Source organism: Ascaphus truei, chromosome 12, assembly GCF_040206685.1.
Source record: "Ascaphus truei isolate aAscTru1 chromosome 12, aAscTru1.hap1, whole genome shotgun sequence".
Lineage (NCBI taxonomy): Eukaryota > Metazoa > Chordata > Amphibia > Anura > Ascaphidae > Ascaphus > Ascaphus truei.
This window is the reverse complement of record NC_134494.1, coordinates 37097295-37115171: the sequence shown is the minus strand read 5'-3', so window position 1 is coordinate 37115171 and position 17877 is coordinate 37097295. Positions and strand designations below refer to the sequence as shown.

General features: G+C 38.6%; 1 protein-coding gene across 1 annotated transcript in view; it reads left to right on the top strand.

Annotated features, from left to right (window-relative positions):
• Nucleotides 1-17877, top strand: part of DCDC1 (doublecortin domain containing 1) — a 262271-nt gene that overhangs the window by 74382 nt on the left and 170012 nt on the right. The window contains 1 exon segment of the mRNA XM_075567322.1: nucleotides 2176-2342. Coding sequence (XP_075423437.1) covers nucleotides 2176-2342 — 167 coding nt within the window.

Below are 17877 nucleotides of genomic sequence, written 5' to 3'. Positions count from 1 at the left end.
TGAATATCGCCTTTAGAGTCCATGCTGTTTCAAGGCCAGCCCTGAACATGGCAACTCTTATTTCCACACACAGTACCTCTTCACTCTCAATTTAACCCAAAAATCTGATGAACCCATTACTGCAAACTTGATTTCATGGAACAAGGAGTAGATATAGTTACAAATGATCAATCACAAGCCGTGAACCAAGGCAGCAAGGCATTAACAATTCACACCATTTTGGTCCACTTGCTCAAGCAGAAGATGTGCCAGCATATTTAATGCACAGTTACTTTGTTCCGTTTAAGGAAAGACATGACTCATGCTGTATTTAGGAAACCGTGGGACTTTATATGATTTTGTAGCTCCTTACCATTGAGTGTCAAACTGCCCCCAAATTTAAACAATTAAACCATTCAGTTCAGTTCTTAAATTCTGTTTTACTGGAGTACCAACAATAAATCCAATGAAATTATTCCTCCAATAAACTCATGTTATGTTAGAATGGACGACATTGTGCAAATCAACCTCTTGTTCAGAAGCCTTGTAACATTGTAGACCCCACAGGCATATGCCGTCAATTTAATGGGATCACTGGAAAAGCAAAGCAGCTGTGAACGATTGCTTTAAGTACAGCAATCGTGTGCTTGTCATTCTGTTCAATGGTGGACAAATCCAAATTCAGATAGGCATCAGTATTTAATAAAATGACTGCTAAAACATCTCTCATAAGCACCTTAGGGACAATAAGATTTGACATGTAGCATGTAAACAAAAATACACAGCAGATGTTAGATTAGTTTTGAGTAAAAACGCAGTATATTGCTTTAGTATTATCTATTTAATAACACGCATATTGACCAGTCCTTATAATCTTTTATAGCATGGCCTAAAATAGTGGTGCTCAACTCCAGTTCTGAAGACCCCCCCCCCCCCAACAGGTCAGATTTTAAGGATATACCAGCTTCAGCACAGGTGGCTCAATCAGTGGCTCAGTCGAAGACAAAGTCGAAGACTGAGCCACCTGTGCTGAAGCAGGGATATCTGTAAAACCTCATCAGTTGGTGAACCTTGAGGACTGGAGTTGGCCAGTCAACGACTGACCAACTGATTGTGTTACCTGTGCTGAAGCTTGGAGTTGAGAACCACTGATCTAAAACACTCATGGTGTACATTTTGGGATTTCAAATATATTATGTTTACTCCTACAATCTTACGAAATTATTGTTATTCTACAAGTAGCAAAAGGACACACAAAAACCACATGGGGGTGGCCAAGTACAGCTGCCATTTTGTTATATGGGAAAACATCAATTCACGCACACATTTGTACTAAGTAACTTTCCTTTGTATTGTTGAGGATAACAAAACAATACAAATTCTCTCATACATTCCCTCTATTTTTGGAACACTTTGGTTTAACATTCAGCATACATTTTAAGGCAGCATCTATAAATTCACATTTTGGGGTTCAAGTCATGTTTACTACCCCGGTTAGTTATGTTGTCAATTTGTTAAAATGCATATGTGAAAAGTAAGCAAAGAATGCACGTATATATATATATATATATATATATATATATATATATATACATACAGTATATATATATATATATATATATATATATATATATATATATATATATATATATATATATATATATATATATATATATAGATTTTCCTACTTTTCGGGGATTTTAGAAACAGGTTGAGGAAAAGAGGAAAGTGTAACAATACCCTCTGATTATTTACGTGCTGAATAACTGTACTTTTCCAATAATGGCAATCGGCATTTTTTGAGCTTTTGAAAATGGAATAAGGAGCATAAATCCTACAATCTTATCAGGACAATGCAAGTAAATTTCAGCAAGGTTTGTTCCAACTCATCTGTGATAAATGAGAAGATAAGGCAATCAGTGCACACCATGACACTGTGCAGCTAGTTAGACACACTTCAGAACTATTCAGGTGTGCTCAGAAAGCTTAGACGTCTTACATAGGGGGTATCACAATATAAATCCATCCTTGGTGGTGGCCACTATTTATGGAGGAGTTCCTTTGCTGAGGCTTAACCCAGGTCACATATAAATAATAGATATTGTGCAGTTACCACTGGCTGCAATTTGAGCTATGAATTTCAGTTGGGTCAAAAGAAAGTGTTTTCTTTCTTTCTTTTTTTTTTTCCCTTTACAGTCCCACTGCTGGACAAAAGCCTGCAAAACTCAATGACATTTTTACGAGGACCTGTATGGGTCTCTAAGGGAGAAGGATTCAGCCCTACAGGAGTTAAGATCTATATCCAAGGAGTTCTAGCAGCCCTGTGGCAACGATTAAAATCTGCTCAGAGCTTTTGCAACCAGGTAAGTTCTCAGCATTTGCAATTGTTTTTGTTCTGTACTTGTATGCAGGCAATGATTGGCACAATGACATAAAGAGGTGTGACATCTATAGCACTGGCTCTACTACCCATTAGGATGCAAGAGTACTCTCCCTGTAATCTAAAAGCTACAATAATAGAGCTAATTGTATCTGTCTTGTAGGGTAGGATGTCATATGTCTCATTTCTATTGCTACACACTGTGCAGATTATATATGTATATGTATATATGTAAACCGGTGGAGGTGTTTTGTCGCCTTTTTCACCCACCATAACTTTAAATGTATATGGGGTATATATATATATATATATATATATATATATATATATATATATATATATATGTATCAAAAAATAAATAGATGATACCGTTCTGTGGCCAACGAAATGCTTTTATTTGTGCGAGCTTTCGAGATAGTGTATCTCGAAAGCTCGCACAAATAAAAGCATTTCGTTAGCCACAGAACGGTATCATCTATTTATTTTTTGATTATTGAAGCTCGGATAACACGGTACTGATACCTCTACATATATGTATGTATATATGTGTGTGTGTGTGTGTGTGTGTGTGTGTGTGTGTGTGTGTGTGTATACACACACACACACACACACACACACACACACATACACACTACTTCATATATGTATATTCTCTGAAATATGTTTCTAAATAACAAAGTACATTAGTGTGTGAATAGAATACTTAAATGCCTATATTATTTAGTCTAACTAGAATATATGCATTTTAAAACCAGTTTTCCAAAATATATTACAAATAAAACCATTACTGCAAATTCTCTCTGTCTCTGCCTGATTATACATGTATGGTTATTCGTTCCCCTTGTTGTCATTCATTTAAACCTGTACCTTTCTGCGAAGTCATTGTCACTGAACACAGATTGCACAATCTAAGTTTTGCATGTTTCGTTCTTTGGTGGGATGTGTGTTCAGGGGGCAACTCACGTGTATTTGGTTTACAAAGACAGTTTATCGTAGCGCCTTCAGTGTTAATGGGGATTGCAGTGAGAAGAACACTTGTAAAGCAATGCGTTGCAGGCCTATTTTGCACGTAAAGGGTTTTTGTTAAGAGATGATAGGTCAGGGCTTGTGAGCGGCCATAATTACTATGTTCCTATTTTTTTGTTTAGTTGCTAAATAGTTAAGCATTTTCTGGGCACGCTTTTAAGCAATCTGCTATGAAAAAGAAAGACCATTTAAAACTTTTCCAAGGTCCAAACTGAAAAATCATTTCTACCCTATGACCAATTGTAGAAATATTTTTTCCATTGGCTGTTTTTATTGCAAAGCCATTTTAACTTTGTTTTTGGAGAAAGGAAGTTTATTAAAATATCTTTTTTCAAAAATCTTGTCAAATTTCGTCCTTAAAATTTAGTTTTTCGCCCTTATTTGTTTCACAAATGTATGCATTGTAGCACAGTACAACTACTTTTTAACACATAAACTGTCCTTTGTTTTTATAGACCTTTTCAGTGGTGTAACCCAGGGGTGACCAACGCCAGTCCTCAAGCCCCTCAATCGGTCCCTGCTTCAGCACAGGTGGCTCAATCAGAGGCTCAGTTGATGACTGAGCCACCTCTGGTGAAGCTGGGATATCCGGAAAACCTTGCCTGTTTGGGGGGACTTGAGGACAGGTGTTGAGTAGCCCTGTTCTAATCCAGGGGTTCTGAACTCCAATCCTCAAGGGCTACCAACAGGGCAGGTTTTCAGGATATCCCAGCTTCAGCACAGGTGGCTCCATCAAAGACTGTGCCACCTGTGCTGAAGCAGGGATAATCCCGAAAACTTGACCTGTTGGTAGCTCTTGAGGACAGGACTTGGCTACCCCAGATGTGTTTTTATTGATTTTTCTAACACTTTGAAAGGGGTTTTTTGAGACTGCTCATATGGTGGATGATCACTTTTAGGTAAACGATAGAAGTGGCTTCGTGTTCTTGCTCAGCACGAGCTTATATGAGCAGCGCCACCATCTCGACCACTTGAGATAAGTGTGCACATACACGATGGGCCTTGGGGCTTATTTGCTCCACTCCAGATTCAGTAGTTAACAGGGCTCCGGCGATAAACGTGGGTGGGGCTGCATTCCTCCATTTGTCCTCCTGCCTCTTGGTAGTTGGGGGATAAGTGATTTAATGCCAGCTGGGCATAACGTAGAGGCCAGGACTCGCCAATCGCTGGTACAAGGGAAAGATACATCTCCAAATGGTGCATAAAAGGAGCAATCCCTGGTAATTTGCAACAAAAACAACATTTTAAAAAACATCTTAACAATGTAAAGTATGTGTCTTCCTACAGAAAAAAACATGTTGGGGAGGGGCATTGAGAATTTCTACATAGAAGGAGAGAGAGTGGGGGGTGGCAAAGAGGCTTGCCCGCGTAAAGTCCTGCTCAGCTCGCAGTGACATCACACACAAGGGAGCAGCCAGCCGAAAACCCGCCCCATGCCTCAGCTTGCCATGTTTACACTTACAAACGTTAAGATACTATTGACAAATACTTCTAGGTGTCTAGTTTTGGAAAATAACTTTTCACCATGATTTTACTAATACATATCACCGCCGTTGATTTTGGTGCAAGGATGGATTGCACGTTTGATCCAGTGGTTAACACTGGCAGTGACCGTGCATGAAGTGGGCAGATGACCTCAGACCATGATCTCAGGGCACAATCTGTGATGCTTAATTAACAACAAAACTCACATCTTTAATGTTGGCTTCTCATCCACAGTACCATTCATTTATGTCATAATGTAGCACTTCATAGATTTTCTTTAGTGGTATTTCCTTATTTTTCACTTTACACCACGGCAGCCATTTCTTTTAACTAAATGTATGCAACTAATTTCCAACGGGAGATTATATATATATATATACGAAAAAAAGGAAAAGTAACCTCGCATCCACTCCAACGATATAATGGTCACCATAAGCCAGTATATAATGAAAAAATGAATGTCATAACTGGCGGTGCTCGCGGGTCAATGATGGTATGATAGCAAAAAGAAAAGAAACCCGCTTATGAGCACTCAGGTATACCGTTTAGAAAATTACAATTTATTAATTGACACAGAGAAAAATAAGTAACAGTACAACAATATTAAAATTAGGCTAGGACCCCTGACACGAATACTACCCAGTAGAAACACTGTAGCATAATATAGGGATAAATCTTTATATATATATAGTTTGGTGATGTTAAAGCTTCTATATTTCAATCTGAAACTCACCAACCCTTTATCCCCTGGATCTATTTTTCCAACTCTATCTGTCCATGAAATGTCTGTGAATTGACTATTGACTGTATAATCTCTGTTCATTTAATGTAACCATGTATTATTTGTCATTATAACGCTATGCCCAGGACATACTTGAAAACGAAAGGTAACTCTCAATGTATTACTTCCTGGTAAAACATTTTTGTAAAAAAAAATTATATATATTTATTTATTGAGGTGAAGAACAAAATAGATCTGGAAACAAGTGCAGAACGGATGCAAAGAAAAAGTACAGTGGAAGGGGAGGTAATAATCAGCTTTTTGCTTGCTTCTCATGGTCGCACCATACCCAGCATACAAAGGGGGCTCCTCCAGTGATGCCACGAGTGAAGTGCGGCCCCTCCTTCCTTGTAAATAGAATATCACTTAATTACAGCAGATGAGACTGGAACAATATATCTAACTGGTATATAAAACTCTGTCTATGTCTAGGTTATGTGCCGTGTGAGTGAAAGGTCTCTCTCTAGATGTTGGATCTAACCTGGTTTAACCAAGTCTTTTCTTAAAGGAGCAATCTAAGCAATATCGTACCTTACATGTGTGTTTGTTTTTAATAAATCAGTTCCGTAGTATTAGATAATACTTACTAATAAAATTAATTAAACTCTTAATGCCATTTTTAATAAGTTTTTATACACTGAGCATCCTTTGATTTCTATAGCCGGATTAGCACAGCTCCCCAGCAGGTCAAAATCTTTGTAACACTTTCCTGTTTCTGATCATTTGTTGCCAATATTGTCAGCAGTTTGAGCTGCAAACTGTAACAATAGATAATGTTACCTTAGTAATGCAACAAACGACAGAAATGCCCAATGCTACTTCATCCAATACGACAAAATACATACTGCAGTAATATAAGGATAGATTGTAGCTGCTGAGTTTACACGGACTGACGGATTGATTAAAACTGAAAGGCAGCCATTTAGGGATCCCTGGAAGCATGATCTTTGCTGATCGATAAAGGGAGAACAAATTGATCGGCAGCTTAGGTACAGTAATTCGTTTTCAATAAAGGTAATCAAAGGCTGCATATATTAAAGCTGCAGACCAAGCAATATCCTACAAGCGTGTTTTTTAAATAAATCAGTTCTGTACTATGAGAAAATACTTTTTAGCATTTTTTTCCAAAACAACTCTGAATGACACGTTTAATGTATTATAATGTACCAAGATTGTTTTGTTTCTATAGCAACCATTTACAAAGTCACATCCCCTTCCTCTTCTGAAACAGGCTCTGGCGCACCCCTTTTTGAGCCCTGCCCTCTCTCTAGCAGTGCACCAATTGTATCTAGTAACTGCCTGGTCACATGATCTTCCCCACAGAACTTTCCATCTTCGGTCCTCTTCTGCTGCACTGGCGGCCATTTAGCTAATTACTTATCATTGTGTGGATTGTATTGATGCGCATTTTAAAGGGGAGGAAAAAAATAAATAAAAATAAAAAAAACCAGCAGCTTGGACTGCAGCATTAAAACAAAAATATATATATTTTTAAAGTGCCGCTTGGATTGCCTCTTTAAAGTAGATGATAGATGTATCTGCCATACAGATACAGATACACCGTATGTATAAAATAGAGGACAGATTTAGCCAATAATCAGCAGCCCTCCGTATCTAGAAGTCAGTATTGCTTGTGAAAAGCAGTTATTACAATAAATAATAATGATGTCGATTAGTTCCGTTTCATACACTGTGTTGTCTGAATGTTGAAATACAATGAAATGAAATACAATGGTGGCTTTTGGGCTGCACTTGTAGCTCAACATAGCAGCCAAGAGCGGTTTCTGCAGTGCCAATGCATCTACAATAACTCTGTCTGCTGTCGCAACACTCAATTTGCGTTGTGATTTCCTTCTCCTCATCTACTTTTGTTGTTTGTTATGTTATCTGTCTTACTTCTGTATTCCCCCTTATTTTCCTGAAACCTTAGACATGTTCACACAACAAAGCCACTGTAGCCACTTATAGTAGCGCTGTAAATATGGTTTCTCAGTAAGACCGTTGTTGATCTTGTTAAAAAAAAAGAAAGAAATAACCATTTAAACTTTAGATGTAAAATATTGAAATTAGTTATTTTGTCCCATAATGCTGTAGTACCTTTATACCTCCTACACAGCGTGTATATATATATATATATATATATATATATATATATATATACATATGAACCAGCCCAAAGACCAGTAAAGAGACAGCAACCAGCAAGGAGTAATCCAAAATAAACGTTTATAAATGTTTACTCCTTGCTGGTTGCTGTCTCTTTACTGGTCTTTGGGCTGGTTCATATGTTATGTGGATTCCTATGGGACTAGCAACTGCCTTTTGCCCTACATTAGAGTGCTGACTGCTTGTTTTGTGTTATATATATATATATATATATATATATATATATATATATATATATATATATACATATATACATGTAGAGATATCAGTTCCGTGTTAGCCGAGCTTCAATAATCAAAAAATAAATAGACGATACCGTTCTATGGCTAACGAAATGCTTTTATTTGTGCGAGCTTTCGAGATACACTAAGCTCTTTTTCCGGCGATGTTACAATGAATGAAGCAAGCAAAGGGTATACTTAAAAACAGTGTCTCTTGGAATGTAATCTGTGCTTGTCCCTCCCCCATGTGTGGATGTGATTTATGGCTAGAGGTTTAAAATGGTTCCTGAAAGTTAGTGATGTAAGAGTGTGTGTGTATCTGTGTTAATATAAATGAATGGAGAGCCCACAGTGTATACAGTGCTTTACAAAAGGTGTGTGTGGAGTGGGAGTTAATGTTAATGGTGTGGGTAGGTGTGGAAATGTGAGAGATTGTAGCATAACTAAAAGTGTGTGTAGATACTATGTGGTCCCTATTGGTGTATATGGATGGAAAAACAAGGAGTATTTGTTTGTGTGAGAGGCAGCTGTGTGTGCATACATATAGCACAGTATGTACAGACATGGCCTTTAGCGCTCATGGGAAGAGTTCACTTGTGTCAGTAATGACTCATAAAATTTCGATATATATATATATGGAAATCTGTGTAATACAGTAATTCCACAGGTAGATTAAACAGCAACTCTTTTTTTAACCCAGTCAGTGCCACAGAAGAATGCAACACATTGTCCGTCCACCACTGAAGGAGTTAAAAAGAATAAAACGCAGGAATTGTTCAGTGAACTGAATGCGATATTTCAGTACATTAGTAACAGTTAAAAATAACATAACATGTTGGTATGTAAATGCACTTAACACTATCAATGATGGGGGCTGATCTCTCTAATTCGCATTCTTGTTATGTAGTTGTGCTGTTGGTGGGGGTGTTGAATGTGGAATGCCATTGTGCCGAGTTCCAGTGTTTGAGGACAAACACTGCTGTGGCGAGAACGTGTGAAAAGGCCACAGTACTGTCAGTGAATGAGAGAGGCTGTGGTTTCCGTGTGTTTCAAGCAGGGAAGCTGTCATTCACAGGCCTAATACAGCCAAGCGGAGGCCAAATCAGGAAACACTGAGATACAGTACTTTCTAAATCCACGGTAGTAGCATTTGAAACCATTTAAAAAATATTCTGTGTTTTGACGTGCTACACAATTAGTTACCAAATCAGCCCAAAGCATATACAAAGAGTTTGTTGTGACAGTGCAAGCTATGTTCATGATTCTCTCCAACACCAATGTATGAAATTCACTGCATCCAGGAATGTGGCTTTAGATCTCACATCTGAGTTCACTGTTAAGTTTGTTTTATTTTCTTGGAATGTAGTTTAATAAATAAAATACAATGTTATCAAGTCGTTTCTGCAAAACCTAGAACATACTTTGCCTCCTCACCTACTGTTACAATGTATGCCAGTGTTTGTTATCTTATTGTTCTCCGTCCTCCCACCCTATTGTACTGCGCCACGGAGTATGTCGGCGTGTTATAAATAAATGATGATATTCGTAACAATGTAATTCAGGCCCGTTTAAAGACGTTTTTTTGAAAAATGTTCCGTTGCTAATGTAGTTAAAATGTTAGATAAAGGTACCACATACACTTAACAAATACTGTATATGATGAACGGTGAATTTCACAAATTGTTTTATTTTATTAGAATAGTTGCTGGAAATGAATGAAACAGAAGTGAAAGTGTTGTGCTTCTATTATAAATTGTATTGATAACAGCAACATACAGGCATACCCCGGTTTAAGTACACTCACTTTAAATACACTCGCGAGTAAGGACATATCGCTCAATAGGCAAACGGCAGCTCACGCATGCGCCTGTCTGCACGTCCTGAACAGCAATACCGGCTCCCTACCTGTACCGAAGCTGTGCGCAAGCGGGGAGACTATGGAGCCTGTTACATATGCGTTATTTACATCAGTTATGCACGTATATGACGATTGCAGTACAGTACATGCATCAATAAGTGGGAAAAAGGTAGTGCTTCACTTTAAGTACATTTTCGCTTAACATACATGCTCCGGTCCCATTGCGTACGTTAATGCGGGGTATGCCTGTGTTACATACATGCTCCGGTCCCATTGCGTACGTTAATGCGGGGTATGCCTGTGTTACATACATGCTCCGGTCCCATTGCGTACGTTAATGCGGGGTATGCCTGTGTTACATACATGCTCCGGTCCCATTGCGTACGTTAATGCGGGGTATGCCTGTGTTACATAGTTACATACATGCTCCGGTCCCATTGCGTACGTTAATGCGGGGTATGCCTGTGTTACATACATGCTCCGGTCCCATTGCGTACGTTAATGCGGGGTATGCCTGTGTTACATAGTTACATACATGCTCCGGTCCCATTGCGTACGTTAATGCGGGGTATGCCTGTGTTACATAGTTACATACATGCTCTGGTCCCATTGCGTACGTTAATGCGGGGTATGCCTGTGTTACATAGTTACATACATGCTCCGGTCCCATTGCGTACGTTAATGCGGGGTATGCCTGTGTTACATAGTTACATACATGCTCCGGTCCCATTGCGTACGTTAATGCGGGGTATGCCTGTAATATTTTCGGAGACTATTTGCATCTGAATTCAGAATACCGTTTTACAAGATTAAAGAACACAAGTTTAGCTGTTAGTAGAAAATTATTGAGAAGATTTTTTTTTCCTGTTAAAACACTGTGTTCCATCCCAAGAACTAGAGCAGGGGTGCGAAACTCCAGTCCTCAAGGGCCACCAACAGGTCGGGTTGTAAGAATAGCCCTGCTTCAGCAAAGGTGGCTCAACCGAAGACTGAGCCACTGATTGACTCACCTGTGCCAAAGCAGGGATATCCTTAAAACCTGACCTGTTGGTGGCCCTTGAGGACTGGAGTTTCCCACCCCTGATCTAGGCCGTACATTTCATAAATAAAAAGGGATCCCGATGCTGGAACACACACCTTAGCCAGGGCGTCGCTCTATTTGTCGGCTGGAAATAAGTTCCAGCGCAGCAGCCTGATTGGAGTGAGCAGCTTGATCCATCAACTCATTAAGTATTTGATAGAGTCCCACTAATTGTTCTGCTACATACTGTATCTGGGGATGTTAGAGGCTGCACTGTGGGAGGTTGGTGCTCCTTTAACACAGGGACAGAATGTTACCCTCAAACAAGCTGCATTCTACGTATTTGAAGTACAGTATTTTAAAGACCTTTAACTTGTGTCGTTTTCAAATGTCATGCCTAACATCAGTTAAATGAAGTGAAAATTGTATTCTTGTCTTGATAGAGATGAAAATGGATTTCTGGTCATGAAATAGATGTGGTTGTCACTTTTTTTAAAAAAGGTGTCAGCAGTTTGCTTCAGTGAGTGAGGTGCCAATTCAGTATGACAGCAAACTTGTGATCCGAGCAATCAATAAAATGCTTCAATAACTTCTGCTTCATTACACTTATAATAAGAGGCTATAGATCTATGGTATATAAAATCCCGAGAAAGAATTTGTAGGGACTCACTGTGACATTGTGTCTCGAACACAATAGGTGCAATATTGCCATCTAGAGTTTGTGCACAAGTAATTGTTTTGCGATATGATGCTTTCCGAGAACAATTACAATGTTTCTGCATTACTAATCAACTGATCATGTTTTAAATACGTTTACAATGTTATGCGCCTATAAGTATACAATCTTATTTATATTTTAACTCACGTGTTTGTATAATTGGAAGAGAGGTGCAATTGTGTGATAAATCTCTTTCATCTTTCTGCATCCCTTGCAAGGTTTCTACGTGCTGTAAAAATAACACGTGCCCTTACATAAGTAATGTCTTTGTTTTGAAGATTTGTTTTGCTGGTGTAATCTGTTTTCAAACTCAGTCCGCAAGGGCCACCAACAGGCCAGGTTTTATGGATACCCCTGCTTCAGCACAGGTGGCTATCATTCTGTGCTGAAGCATGGATATCCTGAAAACCTGACCTGTTGGTGGCCCTTGAGGACTGAGTCTGACACCCCTGCAGTAGATAGTTGATAGAAATACACTGCATATAGCTATACAATATTTGCAATAGGAAGTTGATGCAAAAACACAGCACACATTCATATCAGTTTATAGATGCGTGCAGTGTATCCTTGTACCTGCTTCACCTATCCCCTCTATGTATTATGCGAAAGGTTGCTACTATTATTATAAATTGTTAGTTTAGTTATTGAAAAATATTAGCGCAAACGAAGGTTGTGGTATAACAAATGATGATGAGGTTTGTAGCACAGGCAGGTAATGATTCTTGATGTTAAGTCTCAGTTGTCTCTTGTGCTCTGTTCTAATGTTATCTCTTGTCTTCATATCATTTTAGTGTTCACACGGGTAATCTGCACAATGCATTTTCCCTGTTTATGTTCAATTTTTTATAATCTATGCTTATTTCATCACAACCAATTGTTATGTAATAGCGTAGCAAGTGCATAGAATGATTCATTTTATTCCATGCCTCTACATAAAAAATAGCGCCATTTCTAGTTGCACAATACAATACAATGTAAGGTCATTGAAATTCTAATCAGTACAGTATAGAGGATTGGGAAAGGGGGTATATATTCACTTTAAATAGCTACATAATTTACATATAGTGTTTCTAAAGTATTTATGTCTGGGGCTCATTATGTAATTCCACTATCTCTTCTGCATAAATAGCCCACCTCCTGCCCAGGTCTGTGAGATAAGCTCCCGGCACCTCTTCTAAATGAAATGAAGTTGGCGAGAGCGTGAGACACAGATTCCTGGAATTACTCAACCACATGCAGCTACTATTGCTTCATGACTCTTCCAAAATGAGAATACATTTGTCATGTTAAAGACGTGACGAGGGAGAGTACGTGTGATAGATTTCCACCTTCAACACCCACAGGTATTATTTGTAAGACAACAATTGGGGCGGCTGGTTAGAGAGACTGCAACATTTTATCTGCACCTGACATCCTATCTGTTCTGTCAACATCCTGTGTCCCCTGCAACCCACCCACTCCGCCCACAAGAAATCTCCGTGAGATGCTTCTGTGAATGGACAAGAATATGAATGTTTTTTTCCTTGGCCTTTTAAAATCCAATGGTATAGAAGTCACATTCATAAGACACTGAAAGACTGTCTTTACGATTGATTACTATTATACACTGTTGTGCTCTTCAAATTCCACAGTTCTATTCTGTGTTAATCATTTAGGAGACTACGTCCTGAATAATAAAAGAAAGGCCATGTTCACTAAATACATTTCTAGATGGTTGCTAAAAATTGGTACAACTGCTCGCCTGTTTAATTATTTATTCTATATTTAATGGTTTCCAAAATGTATACGAACAGTTTTATTCATTTTTTATTTCTGTGCAGACAAAGGGTTTTCTGTACTAACAGGATCTTGGGGAGAGGGGGAATTAGTGTCCAAATTTTAATGCTAAAAAGAAATACAAACCTTAGTAAAATGTGCATGTTACGTATAAAGGTTGTTACTTATTACATTTGACGTATAGTGTGTTGTCTGAAATGACGTTTGATGCATTGCTTCAAGATGCATACATGATTAATTAAATGAAAACACAATTCTGGGTATTTAAAATTTTTTATGACTAGTCTTCGTAAATATCAATTATTAGTTTAATATTAAACTGAAAATATAACATTTTGTTCAATTATATAAAGAAACAGCTATCGATTTTTTTTTGATACATAGTAACTTAAGTGCTTCTAATTCTGCGCTAACAATATACACAGACTGAGAAGGATTTCCGCCAGGTTCAACTGGACGGAAGATGTTAACGCAGATTCAACATTTTGTTTTTGTATATACTGATTACTTGTTTGCACCACTATACCGGACGAACAAATATTTTTGATGTTTAAAGTGCACAATAGAAAAAAAGGTTGGCTCCCAGATTCACCCACGCAATATATTTCTTGTGTTTCTCGTGTCAATTTAACGCCAGAAATGTAATTTGTGGAGCTTAGTTCATAGGCCCCAAATTGTTTACAGATCAAGGTGCTTTTGGAAACTGTCCACATTTGAAAAAGGTTCTTTATGCTGGGACATGAAATTGTAATTGTATTATGTCCCAGCATGGCAAGCAAAGTCAATGTTCAATGTGTTATTATTCTCCACTCTAAATTAGTTTAGTTTTATACTATTATGGCCAAATTACCATGTAAGATAATTACAATCGGTATAAAACTAATATTTCAGATGTGCAGTGTGTGTGTGTGTGTATATATATATATATATATATATAGATAGATAGATATATATATCTATATATATATATATCTCAAATAAAAGATCACTTGTGAGCACATTCACATGTCTTAGGCTAAGGCCCCGCTCCCTCCGTCAGCGCTCCCGCACTGCAGACAGGTGGGGCGCTGACAGATACAGACCGCGATATGCGGTCTGTAGGGAGCGGGAGGTGGGCGGGAGTGGGAGGCTTGACAGGGAGGGGGGGCGTGGCTTGAGCAGAGGGACCCGCTACTCTCCCCCCCCCCTCCCTGCCTCCCTCCACGGCTCGGGCTGGAGCTGCTGATTGAAGGTAAATAAAGCAACACACACACACAGGCACTCATACACACGCACGCAGGCAGGCACACACACACACACACACACACACACACACGCAGGCACTCATACACACACACGCAGGCACTCATACACACACACGCAGGCACTCATACACACACACACACAGGCACACACATACACGAACACAGACAGGCACTCACGCTGCTTTCACTCTACACTCCTCCCCGCTCCCCGAAGCCTCTCCTCCTCCCGAAGCCTCCCCTCCTCATTGGCTCACAGCCACATCACGTGACGCGTCGACGCTAGGGATCACAATTCTCTTTTATCTGCTAGCGGCTGACGCGTCACAGCGTGTAGTGAGCTGTGCAGCCAGGGGGGGACCGGGACCGGCTCGGGAGGATTCCCCTGCTGGTGGGGAAAGCCCGTGCAGCGGGTCCCAGCCCTTAGGCAGGTCTGCAACCTTGCCTTTCAGCATTATCACCCAGCATACAGTGCTTCCACTGCAGCAAGGGATTCTGGGAAATTACATGCAAATGAGCACATAATGTGTCACCTTTTGTCTGATAAACCATTGTTACATGGAGCCCATATAAGCTAATGCTCGCTGTTAACACAGCTTTAAAGCACAGTACGGGAATCAGATGCAAAGCCAGAGAAACCATTCACAGACATGTTTCAACCTTAATGGGTCTCATCAGTGTGAAGTTGGTTGTACTACTGGCTTTGTATTTTCAACACTGTAGGGTTTACCATCACGTTTTAAGTTATGGTGGGTGAAAAAGGCAACAAGAAACCTCACCGTATTGCATATAGCAAATAAAAAGATCACTTGAACTGGGGATAATGGTGTAAGGCAGGGTTGCAGACCTGGCTAAGACATGTGAATGTGCTCACAAGTGATCTTTTTATTTGCTATATGCTAACGGTGGACGTTTCTTGTTGCCTTTTTCACCCACTTTTTTTTTTTACGTATCACTTCAGGTATTTAATGAATCAGTATTGGCATCAAATAGCTAAATATGCCTTATTCTGTCGTTTAGAATAGAATTATTGTGTGTTGGACTATTTTACCCTTTCTCATATGCTACAGGTTTCCATCTCCCTTTAATGATTACCTCCAGAGGAACATGTTAATACAGTTTGCAAACTGTACGGAGTTCCTTGAAATAACAGATGAATATGCATTAAATGGCATTATAGGCTAAGACTCTTCACTTCTAGGATAATCCCTTCACTTCTCAAAGCTGATTGGCTGATTTCCGGGCATTATTCACCCAGTAATGGCATCTTGCCACATTTTAATTTCAGCTTTCATGTGTCATGCACGACCGCTCTGAGACGGGGAAGGTGATCGGAGGCACCGACTCATCCCCACTGTGTGTGTGTATATGTATATATTCATCTTAACCCTGGATGTGCTCAAAGCTGTGACCATGCAGCAAGCTTAAGCCTATAGAGAACATGTATAAAATGGTTTTTGAAGCAAAACGTGGCACTGTGTGCTCATTTGCATGTCATTTCCCAGAATCCCTTGCTGCAGTGGAAGTGCTGTGTGCTGGGTGGTAATGGTGAAAGGCGGGGTTGCAGACCTGCCTAAGACATGCAAATGAGCATACAGTATATATATATACACACACACACACAAGGTTTCAGACCTGCCTGCCTAACTACGTACGTACGTACGTACGGGTGTGTGTGTGTGTGTTATGGTGGGTAAAAAAGTGACAAAAACCCTCCACAGTAAAGCATAAAGCAACTATAAATATTACTGTATGTTCATTTGCATGTCTTAGACAGGTCTGCAACCCTGTCTTTCCCCATTATCGCCCAGCATACAGCGCTTCCACTGCAGCAAGGGATTCTGGGAAATGACATGCAAATGAGCACTCAGTGCCACCTTTTGTCTCAAGCTCGTATTACACAAGCAAAACCTCAAGCCAATGCATGCTGTTTTAAACACAGCTTTTAGACAGAGGCTGGGATGAGATGCAAAGCCATTAAACCCACTCACAGACATGTTTCAACCTTGATGGGTATCATCAGTGTGAGGTTGGTTGTAATATATATATATATATATATATAACGGAAATAGCCGTGTTAGTCCAGTTGCGATCGTGCAGAATAAATGAGTTCTTCAGTATTAGGTGATACCTTGTTTATTTGGACTAACAATTTATGACATAAGTACCATATTTTAATCACTCGACGCACCGGTTGGTGATTTTCCGGAGGTATGGGTTGAATGCTTTTGCATTCCCTCCGGGCTATGGTCATATGTCTGGTCATTGAGGGTGGCTTTATATATATATATATATATATATATACATTATGTGTTTATGCACTATTAAAAATAAAATATAATATTGAAATATTGAAATGGTATTAGTGGTCAGTTTATATGGTATACATCACCACTTGATATTGATGTATCTGGTTTACCTTCACAAATGGCTATATAGTAATTTTAATATAAATATATAGATTTCATATATAATGCACATTTAATTTACACAATACACAATTGGTACATATCATTATATTTGATTATATTATTTCTAACATTTTAATTGTTCACATCTTTTTTTATATAGTTCTTATTATAATAATACTTAGTTAGGTTAATATAATTCATAATATAGTTTTATAGATTATATACACTATACACTTAGTCTAAATTATATTAATATTAGGTCACTATTATAATTATTATTTTCGATATATGGGTCACATACATTATATAGGTCACACATCACTATATTAGCACATTTATCATTCACATCATTCACATATAGTTGTAATTATATTAATATATAGTTAGGTTAATATAATTTAATGATATACACATAATATATTCATTAACATTTAACAACACAGAAGCAAGCCATGTTTTTCTTCTGTTCTTGCTTTCAATCCATCTGTTGCTCCTCTGACTCTTCGTTGGAATCGTTCAACCTGGTATTCACATTAATGTATGGATGTGTGACATTTGGTATATTGAATATGTGCACTTTGTAGGTTGTTAACTTTTGATCTATTTATAGATGGATGAAATTTGACTATAGGGGATGCGGCCAATACTATTGGTTGAAATATACTGTTGCAACATCTGCTTAGTTAGAATTGCTATAAATATTATTCTTCTCCAGATCCTTAAAATTCAAATATGTCAGAGACTAAGTGCAAATTAGAACATACAAACTGGTGCCATTCAGTGTATGTTGCAGTAATCTAAGTCTACAACATAT